General features: G+C 36.8%; 1 protein-coding gene across 2 annotated transcripts in view; it reads right to left on the bottom strand.

The window, feature by feature from the left end:
• Nucleotides 1-12,644, bottom strand: part of LOC126416161 (rRNA-processing protein FCF1 homolog) — a 47,958-nt gene that overhangs the window by 32,783 nt on the left and 2,531 nt on the right. For both annotated transcript variants that reach the window (XM_050083722.1, XM_050083721.1), the window contains one exon: nucleotides 12,283-12,443. In XM_050083722.1, coding sequence (XP_049939679.1) covers nucleotides 12,283-12,443 — 161 coding nt within the window. The remainder of the gene's footprint in view (nucleotides 1-12,282; nucleotides 12,444-12,644) is intronic.

Here is a 12,644-nt window from a genome sequence, read left to right as displayed (position 1 = left end):
ATGTGTTGTTCGAACGTACCCGTAACAAATCTGACGGCCCACCTCTGAATTGCTTCGATGTCTTCCTTCAATCCAACCTGGTACGTATCCCAAGCACTTGAGAAGTACTCAAGAATAGGTCGCACCAGCGTCCCACATGCAGACACTTTTACAGGTGAACCACTCTCCCCTAAGAAATTCTCCCAATAAACCTTCTCTATCACAGTTCAAACACATACTCATTCCACCTCATATCGCTTTGCAATATTATGTCCAGATGTTTGAACGACTTTACTCTCCCTACTCCGCCCTTTGGCTACATGGTACTAACCCATGTGCCACATGGGAAAACTGCACTGGCTGCCATGAAACAGAATGTAATTAATTTTTGTCATAGTCTGGTGTGGCATTTGTCCAGTTTCGTAAACTGCCCATCGCTATATGTAATTTACGAAGGATAAAAGTTTTCTGGTCAACCAAAGTGTCCAATACCACCCGCCTGCTTTGACCCATGACATATATGTGTTGTGGGACATCACGTTGGTGCAGATTTTTTTAGAAGGGTCATGTTTGTAGATGGCATGTTGTAATAAGGTAATTGGTGGTGCACCCTTGTGTTAGGTATCTCTGTTTCAAAGTTGTCTGTTACATATGTTAATGAGTCTTTAGACATTGTTAGCTCACTGCGAGACATTTCACTGAAACATTGTGTGCCCATTCCATAGTGAGTTACTTTGATTCTGTGTATTGGGGGTTATGCATTCGTGTTTATGTTAGGTATTATTAGTGCCACGAGCTTATTAACGCCGGAAACTTAATAGTGGTCTTTTTTTGTTTTTTGTTTTTTTTTTTTTTAATTAGCAGTGGAGATGATGGAAAAGTTCATGGATCATTCATTGCTGGTTGGAGTGGGGGATGATATGTTGTGCACAGTCGTTTTTGCAGCTTTTTGCTTTGATTGCAAAATATGTTTGTTCCCATGTTGTCATCAATATATGTTCACCAAAACTTCCCACTTCTTGGACCAGGGACCTTTATATGTGATGATCCATACGTAGCGGTACATAGTTTGAAAATTCTAAGTTGCAGCAGAGAGACTGTTCCAGTTATTTATTAGTTTTGTTCCCAGTCTTCCATTGATTTCTGTGCACATACGACTGGAGCAAGTGATCACTGTGTGGTTTTCATTTTGCAGAGAAGTGTGCTGTGAAATCATTAAGTATAGTGGCCAGTTGAGGGGGGTAAGGGAGAGGAGAGAGCAGTGGTAGTGGAAATCAACAGGTCTCAGTTTCAAAAAAACAAGTTAAGAGGGGTGGTTCTAGTATAGGTTTGATGGGATTTTGGGGGGGGGGGGGGGGGAGGGAAGGGGGGAATGATCATGTTGGTGTGTATTCAGGTAACATTTGTCAAGTGATCAAGAATAAAACTAAGTGGGTATTAGTGCATTTGATGGAGGAATACAATAAGGAGGATAGGACTGTTATTTCGGCTCTGGTACAGACCGCACACACTTTAATACTGAGCTCATGAAGGTAAGTAGTTAATTCTTTAAAAAATGTCAACTATGTTAATATTACACCTTAAGGAAATTAATTAGAGCCTATTCCGTCATCTACTTGAGATTTCACCTGTTTCGATATATTTCTTGGGGGGAAAAGATAAATTAATAAATATCCTAGGAGCCGGTTTCCACATGCTTTAGACGTAGGTTTTCATACAAATTTAAGATGTTTGTTTATGTATTAAGCAAATAATTCAGGTTGTTTTCTTTACACATACTCTTAGTAGTGCAGTATCTACTCGGGAAATTAAAAGTTTTACGTTCAACCGTTCATTTCTTTTCAAAAGCCTGTATTGCGGATACGTGATCTTAGGCCTAATTTTTTGGGCATATGAGTTTTGAGTTTTAACATCATTTTAAAAGCATTATGATACGATACACATATATTAGTGTTTCACATAACCTTAGTGACTCTTGTGATTTGTAGTTAACAGAATATTACTATTATTGTCTAGGTAAATTTTATAAAGAGATTGTAAACAACCATTAGCGAGAAGTGCTTAAGGTGCTGTAGGAATGTTAGTTCTGGGGTTCTATGTTGTTGCTGTGATAAATGGTTATGGGGGGACGGGGGGTGATACCTTTGTGAGTATATTTGAAAACAGCTTCCCCAAGGAAACAGTGAAATATAATGTGCATTATGCCTGAGATTAGCATCTCTGATAACAAAACTAAAACAATCTGGAAGAGTGTTAAAAGCGAAACAGGCCACCTGAGAGCACAGGAAGACTTTTCTATCAAACTCAATGAAAAGTTGGTTAACAAAAAGTCAGTAGTAGAAAATATTTTTAATAATCATTTTTTTAACTGTTGCAGAGACAATACAGTCCAGATACTCATTAGAAAATGCAATGCTTTATATGGAAGAGGCAATACCTTTGCAGTTAGATAAAACTGAAATTCACTCAAAAGTAAAAGCTCGCATCGAATTGATGGACTTTCCAATAGAGTACTAGAAACTTGTTCCCAACGGATAAGTAGGACTGTCAGCCACATATGTTGTAGCTCACTGAAACATGCAAGTTATCCGGACAGAGTCAAATCTGCCATTGTTGCATAAATAAGGGGATAGGTCTGATGCTAATCAACTACCGCTCAATGTCACTTCCGACAGCTTTATCGAAAATTCTTGAAAAAGTAAAAATCGAACAATTGAAAATCCAGAATGGACTGTAACAATATTATGAGAAGGAAAGGTGTAAGGGTCAATTCAAATGAAGTGGTCCAATAAAAATTAAGTTAGTTGCTTGACCATTTTTAAATATTTTTTTATATGTGTCTACCCTATAATTGAGAAGTTCAAAATAGTTTTTTTTTTTTTTTAATTTTATCTTTCACCTTTACTGAATGACGGCCATTTTCGTTTGTAAGCGGGCGACGATGTTTCAGTTAAGAGACGTCAGCAAAAAATATGAATATCTCTGCACTGTGTTAAGTTACAACATTGCAATTGACATGATTGTTTTTGGAAAAGTGTCCTCTACAACATTGTCCATTACACAAAATACCCTAAATTCAAAATAACCAGTCAAAATGACCTCTAAAGTTTGGTATCCCAATTTTCAAAAATCCGTTTTTTAAGCCCATAAATAACAAACAAGGAGTGATTTATGAGAGTCTATTTTTTCCTATAGTTAGATATCATATACTATTAGCCTCATATAGAGCAAGAACACTTACAAATGTTTCCTTAACTTTTTATAAATTTTTGAAATTTGAAAATTTTCATTTTTTGTAAAATTTGGGGTTAATTATCTACGGTGGGACTGAATATAAAAATATGATTTTTGCACAGTTTGTACACCTATACGAGGGCAATGTACTGTAAAAATTTCAACACTGATATCTGACTGTGAACAAAGATATGAATTTTTGAAAATGAGGAGATAATTCACATTACTCGACAACTGATCTTATAGCTGTTGCCTATTCATGTGTGATATTGGCGGGATATACTGAAAAATGGTTCAAATGGCTCTGAGCACTATGAGACTTAACATCTGAGGTCATCAGTCCCCTAGAACTTAGAACTACTTAAACCTAACTAACCTAAGGACATCACACACATCCATGCCAGAGGCAGGATTCGAACCTGCGGCCGTAGCGGTCGCTCGGCTCCAGACTGTAGCGCCTAGAACCGCACGGCCACTCCGGCTGGCGGGATATACTCAATTTATTATTGAAGTAAGGTACTGGATTATCCACAAAAAGTGGAAACATCACTGAAATGAACATTTATATAATTTGGACATACTTAAAATAAATAAATATTTTCAATTAACATCCTTCGAGATTCGACCGTTGCTAAACATGGTGGTGAATGTTAAGAACACTTATTTCTTCAGACAGCTTCTGTGATATAGAGTAAGACCTCCCAGTTGCTGTGGTAAGTTCAAGCACTGAAAGTTTCCTTAAAACATTTTTCATTGGTATCAAACTTTGTCACTAGTAGATTTCTTGAATGATGTTCTTGGGCCAGCAGGGTGGTAAAAATGCACAAAAACATCATTGTATTCCAAACTTATTCTTTCAACCTCAGCAAGCCACATCATACACATATGCCACTCTGAATGCGGAGTGCTATGCTACAGTGGCCATCCCTCTGAAGGACAAAAATCACGGATTCACAGATGAATCAACCACAAAATACCAGGTCAGTGATACAATACATCAGCAGGACAAAAGGGACTTTTTTTTAGGACAATAAAACTTTCCACCAGTGCAACACCAGATGCAAGTGTGTGTGACCCACATATGCCTCAAGCAGACCTCAGTTCAAACGAGTGCAATTTATCATTTCTACATTATAACGTACAGGGTTTAGGAAACAAAATAGATGCATTTGAATCATTCATCACAGAGCTAGCTCCTCATGTAGTAATAGTCACAGACCACCAAAAAACAGTAGACAACATTCATCATTTCAAATTAGAAGACTATAACCTAGCAATATTCTACTGTAGAACACAAAATAAAGGTGGTGGTGTCGCCATTTACGTGAGAAAATGTAAGTTAATAACAGCCACAGAAAAAGTGTCATGGACAAAAAAATTCAATGCTGACAAAGATTTCGAAATTACAGCTCTTAAACTCACATTTTGTACGGTTTCGTTCATTGTTATAGGTGTATATATAGATCCCCGAGTAGAAACTTTTAACGCTTTCCTGGAATCACTTGACGGAGTTCTAAGTAAATCAATGTGAGGTTGCAGAAATGTAAATGTTATCATACTTGGAGATCTTAACATAAACACCTTACTCGACAACCAGGAAAGCAAGCGTTTTGCAGATTGGATCCTCTCCTATGGGGCTAAAGACATTCTTGGACTAGTACCCACTAGAATGTCTAACACACCCATATCAACTTATCATATCATTACAAATTATGACCATATCATCTCAGCAGACATCATAAATGGTCACCTTTCAGATCATTTAGTCCAAACACTAGTACTAAAATGTAATACCAAGTTTAAACCAAGAAAAATGTATGAGCACAAGCGAATACTATCTGCAAACAACATTGCCAAGCTAAGACTTAGTTTAAGTCAGGAATAATGGGAATCAGTTGTTACTACCAATGGGGTAAACAATAAATGGAACGAATTTATAGAAATCCTGACTGGGCACCTAAGTAGGACCATGCCAGTAACAAAAGTAAATATGCACAAAAACCAACCTTTAACATCAAAACCTGTGCCATTAGACCGTAAAACAAAAGATCTAAAAGACAAAATGGAAAATCTGTATCGCTTACACAGACTAACTGACTCAGAGGTACATAAAGAAACCTACAAGCAGTGCAAATACAAGTACCGCAAAGAAGTCAGAAAATTAAAAGCAGAAAGAATCAGCCAAGAGATACGAACCTCAGATAATGTCTCAAAGTCTTGCTGGTCACTTGTAAATAAAATAAGAAATAAGGAAACAGACACCAAAATTAATAATGTACAATTAACTGTGAACAATAATGTCATTTCCGATCCCTTTCTCTGGTCAGCAATACTTTCAATAATTACTTCATAGACATTGTCGAAAATGATGTGTGTATGAAACAGGATAAACAGCACATATTCACGACTAGTGACAAACAGAACTGCAGTAGTACATTACCCACAGTAATGTGCTTATAGTATTTTGCAGCACATTGATAGCCTCAAAAACAAAAAATCAGAAGGAATAGATGAAATTTCTCCGTATCTAATGAAGAAATGCAAACATGAACTGTTGAAACCACTACTTCATCTTATAAACTGTACACTCAAAGAAGGTGTGTTCCCAGACAGGTTGAAACTTGCTGTAATTAAACCATTACACAAAAAAGGGGAAAGAAAGCATGTACGGAACTACAGGCCCATAGCCCTCATCTGAACATTCAGCAAACTGATAGAAAAAATAATATTAAAAAGAATCCTGGAACACTACAATAACGCTGACTTACTAGGGGATTTCCAACATGGCTTCAGGAAGGGTCGAAGTACCATGTCAGCAGCTGTACAATTTGTTCACCACGTACTTGAAAACATAAATTCTAGGACCTCTCAAAAGCTTTTGACAGAGTACATCATGATGTACTCTTGTCAAAAATTGCGAAGAGTGGTTTCATTGGAAAACTCATGCAATTGCTTGAAGCATATTTAAAAGGCAGGCAACAGTGCACAGAAACCCTATATTAAAACGGAGAAATACTAGAGCAGAAAAGGTCAAGTATAAGAAAAATACATTTTGGGGTTCCCCAGGGCTCCATTTTAGGTTCAGTCCTATTCATATGTTATGTAAACGATTTCACAAGTTCTCTGGGCAGTAAGCAATTGGTCACTATGTATGCCGATAATACATCTGGTGTCTGTTGTGCAGACAGTGGAACCGGCCTAGTCGAAGAAATTCGTAGCTTTATCGAAAAGGCAAGAGCACACTTTGAAAAAGACAACTTGAAAGTAAACATGAAAAAAACAAATATCATTCATTTTAAACCCAGTGGTATAAACAGGCACAACACTGAGACTAAGGAAACTCTGTCAAATAGCCGTTCAGATTGTAAATTCTTGGGACTATACATAGACGACAGACTCTCTTAGAAGCAGCAAGTTGACCATGTCTGCAAAAAAATAACATCCAGTCTATATGTACTAAGAAGATTATCACCATATCTCAATTCGGAAACTCTAAGGACTGTATATTATGGGTTAGTATGCCCCTTCTTGTCATATGGGGTAGTACTGTGGGGCAGCAAATGCCAAACAAATATGAAAAGAATCTTCATACTGCAAAAGCGAGCTTTAAGGATTGTAGCAAAAGTAAAACAAAGAACGTCTTGTAAAACGCTGTTCACTAGACACAATATTCTCACATTTTATGCCATGTATGTACTAGAAACCATACGGCTAGTGAAAGAAGACACTTAAGATCACAAAAAGAAATATGGACACCACCACTATGAAACAAGGCATAAATAAGACTTTCATATGGTTACCAGAAGATTAACTCTAACAGCAAAAGTCCTTATATCCACAGAGCTGTCTTCCACAATTCATTACCGGATGAAATCAAAACAGTCCATACTTTTAAAAAGTTCATCAAGCAGTGCCTTATTAAAAATGCCCGTATAATATGGACCTAAATAAATTATGATGTAATAAGAAAGCAGAAATAAGAAATAATGTAAAAAGAAAATTCTAATTGAAAAAATTAATTTTTATTCTTTTATATACTTTACATACATTTATAATGTAATAAGAAATAATGTAAAATGAAAACTCTAATTGTAAAAAATTCACTTTTATTCTTTATATACTTTGTTAAAAAAAGGCACATGCATGTAAAAATTACGTGTTACAAGCAAATTAAATAAATGTCATTCAACCTTAAAGACAGCGATGTAATTTTACTGACACAATGATCCCCATAAATTTCTGTGTCTGATGTTACATAGCATCGAACTAAGTTTTCTGCAATGCCAAGAAATTTGTGGAAATGCCTTGTTACTTTTAATGCTAAACAGTTTTCAAATCTGGTCTGAAGTGTTGTATTCATATGCAGAACCACTTCTTTCTTGATCAGAAAAAAGGTAATGCCTTGCAAAAGACATACATGTCATGTACTGTGAGAATTTGGTCTGTGGTTGGTGTTTGTAAGCTGGCTTTCCTTACTTCACGTTTTGTTGTACCTCCTACTCCATCACATGCATTTTTACCATGGCAAGATGCAAAAAAGTGCAAATCAGCCTCCAACCCAAAGTCTACTTTGTCGTTGCACAGATCTGAAAAATTCTTTTTGTTTTTATACTGACTACCACTTCCATCTGAAAAGTCTATCAGCTTCTCAACCTTGGGAAAATTTTCTTTCATGTCATTAATTACATACTTTTGAAACACATGTACAGCCAAAGTGTTGTGCTCCAAGTAGTCACTTAGAATGCAAATTGAAGAACTGCAAACTTCATCTTTCTCATTTTTAAAGTAGAGAATAAATGGATGCACTGTTGCCTGGTCACTGACCCAGTGGTACCCTTGTATTGCATCTTGAATCACAAATGTAAAACTTTCTGCAAAATCAGCTGGCACTATGCACTCAGTTTCATGAAGTTGTGCTTTTTTGACTATCAAAAACTTATTTTGGATTTTAGAAACATAGCGGTGAGTTTTGAGTTTTTGTAAGTTACCAATTAAAGATTCCAAGTACTCTTCCTGAGACTTAACCACTGATATCATTTCTGCCCTGTCAGTTGCAATCCACTGTTTGAAGGTAATACTGTCTGGCATTTCCTAATCATAATCGTGAAACAATTCAATAATGGTTTCCTTACCAGGGCATTTATTACACAAACTTATCACGCAGTCATAACTGTTAGTGTCACATACCGTTAACTCAAGTAACTCTTTTTTGTTACGTTCACTGAGTTTTGCACCCACAATCATCAGTTTGACATTTTGATGATATAAACAAACACATCCGCCCCCGGTAGCTGAGTGGTCAGTGTGACAGAATGTCAATCCTAAGGGCCCGGGTTTGACTCCCAGCTGAGTCAGAGATTTTCTCCGCTCAGAAACTGTGTGTTGCATTGTCCTGATCATCATCATTTCATCCCCATCGACGTGCAAGTTGCTGAAATGGCGTCAAATCGAAAGACTTGCACTCAGTGAATATTCTAGCAAATGGGAGACCCTAGTCACACGACATTTATTTAACAAACACACACAGTGTGTGTCCCTGACGATCCAGCCAAAATACACCACTTAGGGCAGAGGTCACAAAATTTTGACCTTCCGATTTTGCATTCAGGATGAGAATTTTTGAAAGCTACATAAAGTTCATTTGAATTTGACAGCACTAGTAGTTTCTGCTTTGTTACTTTAACTCCATTTATAACAACTCTTTTGCTATCTTTGAAATCTGGGCATATTCTACTGTTTTCATCAAGTTCAAAAATCTGCTGGATATTTTTAATTGTTTCTTCACTTATACCTACTCCTTTCTTCTTTCCTAAAACTGGAAAAATGCCTTGCTCTTTCACTGATTTTCAGATTAGTTTAACCAAACAATGAGAAACGTTGAATTCATGAACTATTTTTTCTCTTGACCATGAGTCAGGGAGCAAACTTATAATTTTAACTTTTTCCTCTTTAGATGTCAATGAACATTTAATTTTTAATTTCTCTATGAACCTCAAATATTCAGTGTCAGATGATGCATGTGGTAGGTTTTCTTCTTCTTTAGAAATAATGTTGGTATCTGTATTATTAAAGCATGATTCCAAGTCTCTTCTAATTTTGTCTGAAATTTGTTGTACCTTATTTTCAATAGCTGCTTTTCTTTTTCTGCTACTTAATTTTATTATTTTCGCAGCAGGAGATACGTCTAACTTAAAACAAGCAAAATCCAATATGCTAACAGCTTCCTCATTAGGAATATAAATGTCATTAACAAGGTTACATGATTCTGTTTCTGGATTCACAACACATATTTTTGAGTAACAATTTGAGCAAAGGGAATATCCAGGACTTTCATTAAGTTTCACTTGGGAAGCCATCTCACTCTCACATAACAAGGACAAATGTTCAAGTTTTATTTCCCTCAATCCTTTAGTAATAGGCTTTCTATGAACATTAAGTGGATCACAGGCCTTTCTTCCAAAAATGTGGTTGTACTTCAGATTTTCAAGTTTTCTGAAACTGAACTGTAAACTGTTTTGTGACACACTTCACTTGCCATCTGTCCCACAGAACACTGTCCATCCATGTTATTGCATTCCAGTTAATCTCTCAAAATTAAGTACAAATTACACACAGAACAAAGTACATAACACATTCTACACTCCCAATGAAGTATTTACATCCACTCTAACAGAGGTTTCAGAACAGACTGACTACAACAATGCCACATCTAGCAATAATGTCTTCTTTTTTGACAATAAACCTAACGATAAATGGGCATTTTTATTACCATAGAACAAAAGCAAAAGCTCATATTGTTTAATATTGCATTATTAAAAATAAATAAACTAAATGAATATTGGGTTGTTAAATAAATATGACACAATTAAATTTTATTACAACGAAACAATAACCATTTAAATAGGCAACAGGCGAGATCAGTTGTAGAGTAATGTGAATTACCTCCTAATTTTCAAAAATTCGTATCTTTGTTCACAGTCAGATATCAATGTTGAAATTATCACAATACATTGCTCTCATATACGTGTAAAAATCATATTTTTATATTTAGTCCCACCTGGGATAACTAACCCCAAACTTTACAAAAAATGAAAATTTTCAAATTTCAAAAATTCATAAAAAATTAAGGAGGCTTTTGTAAGCATTCTTGCTCTGTATGAGGCTAGTAGTGTATTACAACAACTATATGAAAAAAATAGACACTCACAAATCACTCCTTGTGTGTTATTTATGGGCCTAAAAACTGGATTTTTGAAAATTTGAATATCAAACTTTAGAGGTCATTTTCACTGGTTATTTTTAAATTTAGGGTATTTTGTGAATAGACAATGTTGTAGACGACACTTTTCTAACAACAATCATGTCAATTGGAATGTTGTAACTTAACCCAGTGCAGAGATATTCATATTTTGCTAACGTCTCTAAACTGAAACATCGTCGCACGCTTACAAACGAAAATGGTCACCAATCAGTAAAGGAGAAAGGTAAAAAAAACAAACTGTTTTGAACTTCTCAATTATAGGGTAATCACATATAAAAAAATATTTAAAAATTGCCAAGCAACCACCACTCTGGACCACTTCATACGGATTGACCCGCTACTCACCATATAGCAGAGATGCTGAGCCACAGACAAGCACAACAGACAGACTCTCATAATAAAAGCTTTCGGCCATTAAGGTCTTGGTCAACACACACACACACACACACACACACACACACACACACACACACACACACACACACGCTGCGAGCAGCAGTGGGAGTGGTGACTGGGTGGGGTTAAAGAGGAGGCTGGGGCAGGGAGGGATAGTATGATGGGGGTGGCGGACAGTGAAGTGCTGCAAGTTAGCCTGAGGACAGGGGAGGTGTGGTGGAGAGTAGCGGAAAAGGAGAGAAATAAAAAGACCGAGTGTGGTGGTGAAATGACAGCTGTGTAGTGCTGGAATGGGAGCAGGGAAGGGGCTGTATGGGTGAAGATAGTGGCTAACAAAGGTTGAGGCCAGGAAGGTTAGGGAACATAGGACATATTGCAGGTTCCAACCTGTGCAATTCAGGAAAGCTGGTGTTGGTGGGAAGGATACATATGGCACAGGCAGTGTCACTGTCCACACCCATCCAGCCCCTTCCCTATTTCCATTCCAGCACTACACAGCTGTCATTCCACCAAAACACTCAGTCTTTTTATTTCTCTCCTTTTCCGCTACTTCTCCCACCCCTCCTCACCTCTCTCCTGCCCTCCATCTGACCTGCAGCACTTCACTGCCCCCCCCCCCCCAACCACATCATGCCTCCCCTTCCCCGCTTCCTCCCCACCCTCACCCAGTCACCACTCCCATCATCATGCACTGGTGCTGCTGCTCGCAGTGTGGTTTCAGTTGCCTGAGACTGCAGTTGTGTGTGTGTGTGTGTGTGTGTGTGTGTGTGTGTGTGTGTGTGTTGTTGACAAAGGCCTTAATGGCAGAAAGCTTTAATTGTGAGTCTTTTTGTTGTGACTATCTGCAACTCAGCATCTCCACTATATGGTGAGTAGCAACTTTACTTTTCATAATATTGTTACATTCTTGAAAAAGTAATGTATACAAGAGTAGCTTCACATATTAAAAATTAAGTACTAACAAAATGCCAATTTGGTTTTCAGGAAGGTTTTTCCAACAGAAAATTCTATGTATGCTTTCCCTGACCAAATATTAAATGCTGTGAATAGCCGAGCATCACCCACCGGGATATTTTACGATCTCTCTAAGGCTTTTGACTCTGTGAATCATGATATTCTCCTAGACAAGCTTAAGTATTGTTGTATGAGTGTAACAATGCACAAATGGTTTAATTCATATTTAACTGGAAGAATGCAGAAGGTTGAAATTAAAACAGGGGAAGTACCAAGAATTGTCCTCCACAGGGTTTAATCTTGGTTCCCCCATTGTTCTTAGAACATATTGCCCCTCTATATCCATGAATATGCAAAGCCAGGCTACTCAGAAAATCAAACAAACATTAACAAAATCAAACCAATTAATTCTCACAACCCAATGGCACTTCTGTGTTCACCTTAATATGCATACTAACCTGTGTCACTCTCTGCACTATGCAGTCGTCAGCATATGTACCCTTGTGCATACAATGTATACGTTCAAATCGTGGGTCTTTGATTATTCTCAATGCAATTCTGTACTTCTGGCCAAGTTTTTCCAACTCACCGACAACACAATCAGTTACATACGGGATGCCTGAAATTGGAATGGCACACAATTTTTTTTTACAAGAGAAAGTGTATACAAACATCTTTAATAATTACAAAAAAAAAAAAAAAAAAAAAAAATAGCAAAGCTGAACAAACACTTAAGGAAAAGGGAGTAAGAAATTGATGGAAGTTTAGTATGTAATCTGCAAAATATAATTATTTTGTTGATGTTTGTTCTTCAAATATT

The sequence above is a fragment of the Schistocerca serialis genome, chromosome 8 (genome assembly GCF_023864345.2).
Source record: "Schistocerca serialis cubense isolate TAMUIC-IGC-003099 chromosome 8, iqSchSeri2.2, whole genome shotgun sequence".
NCBI classification, from domain to species: Eukaryota; Metazoa; Arthropoda; class Insecta; order Orthoptera; family Acrididae; genus Schistocerca; species Schistocerca serialis.
Note: the sequence above shows the minus strand (reverse complement) of the source record. Positions and strands in the feature narration are given on the sequence as shown.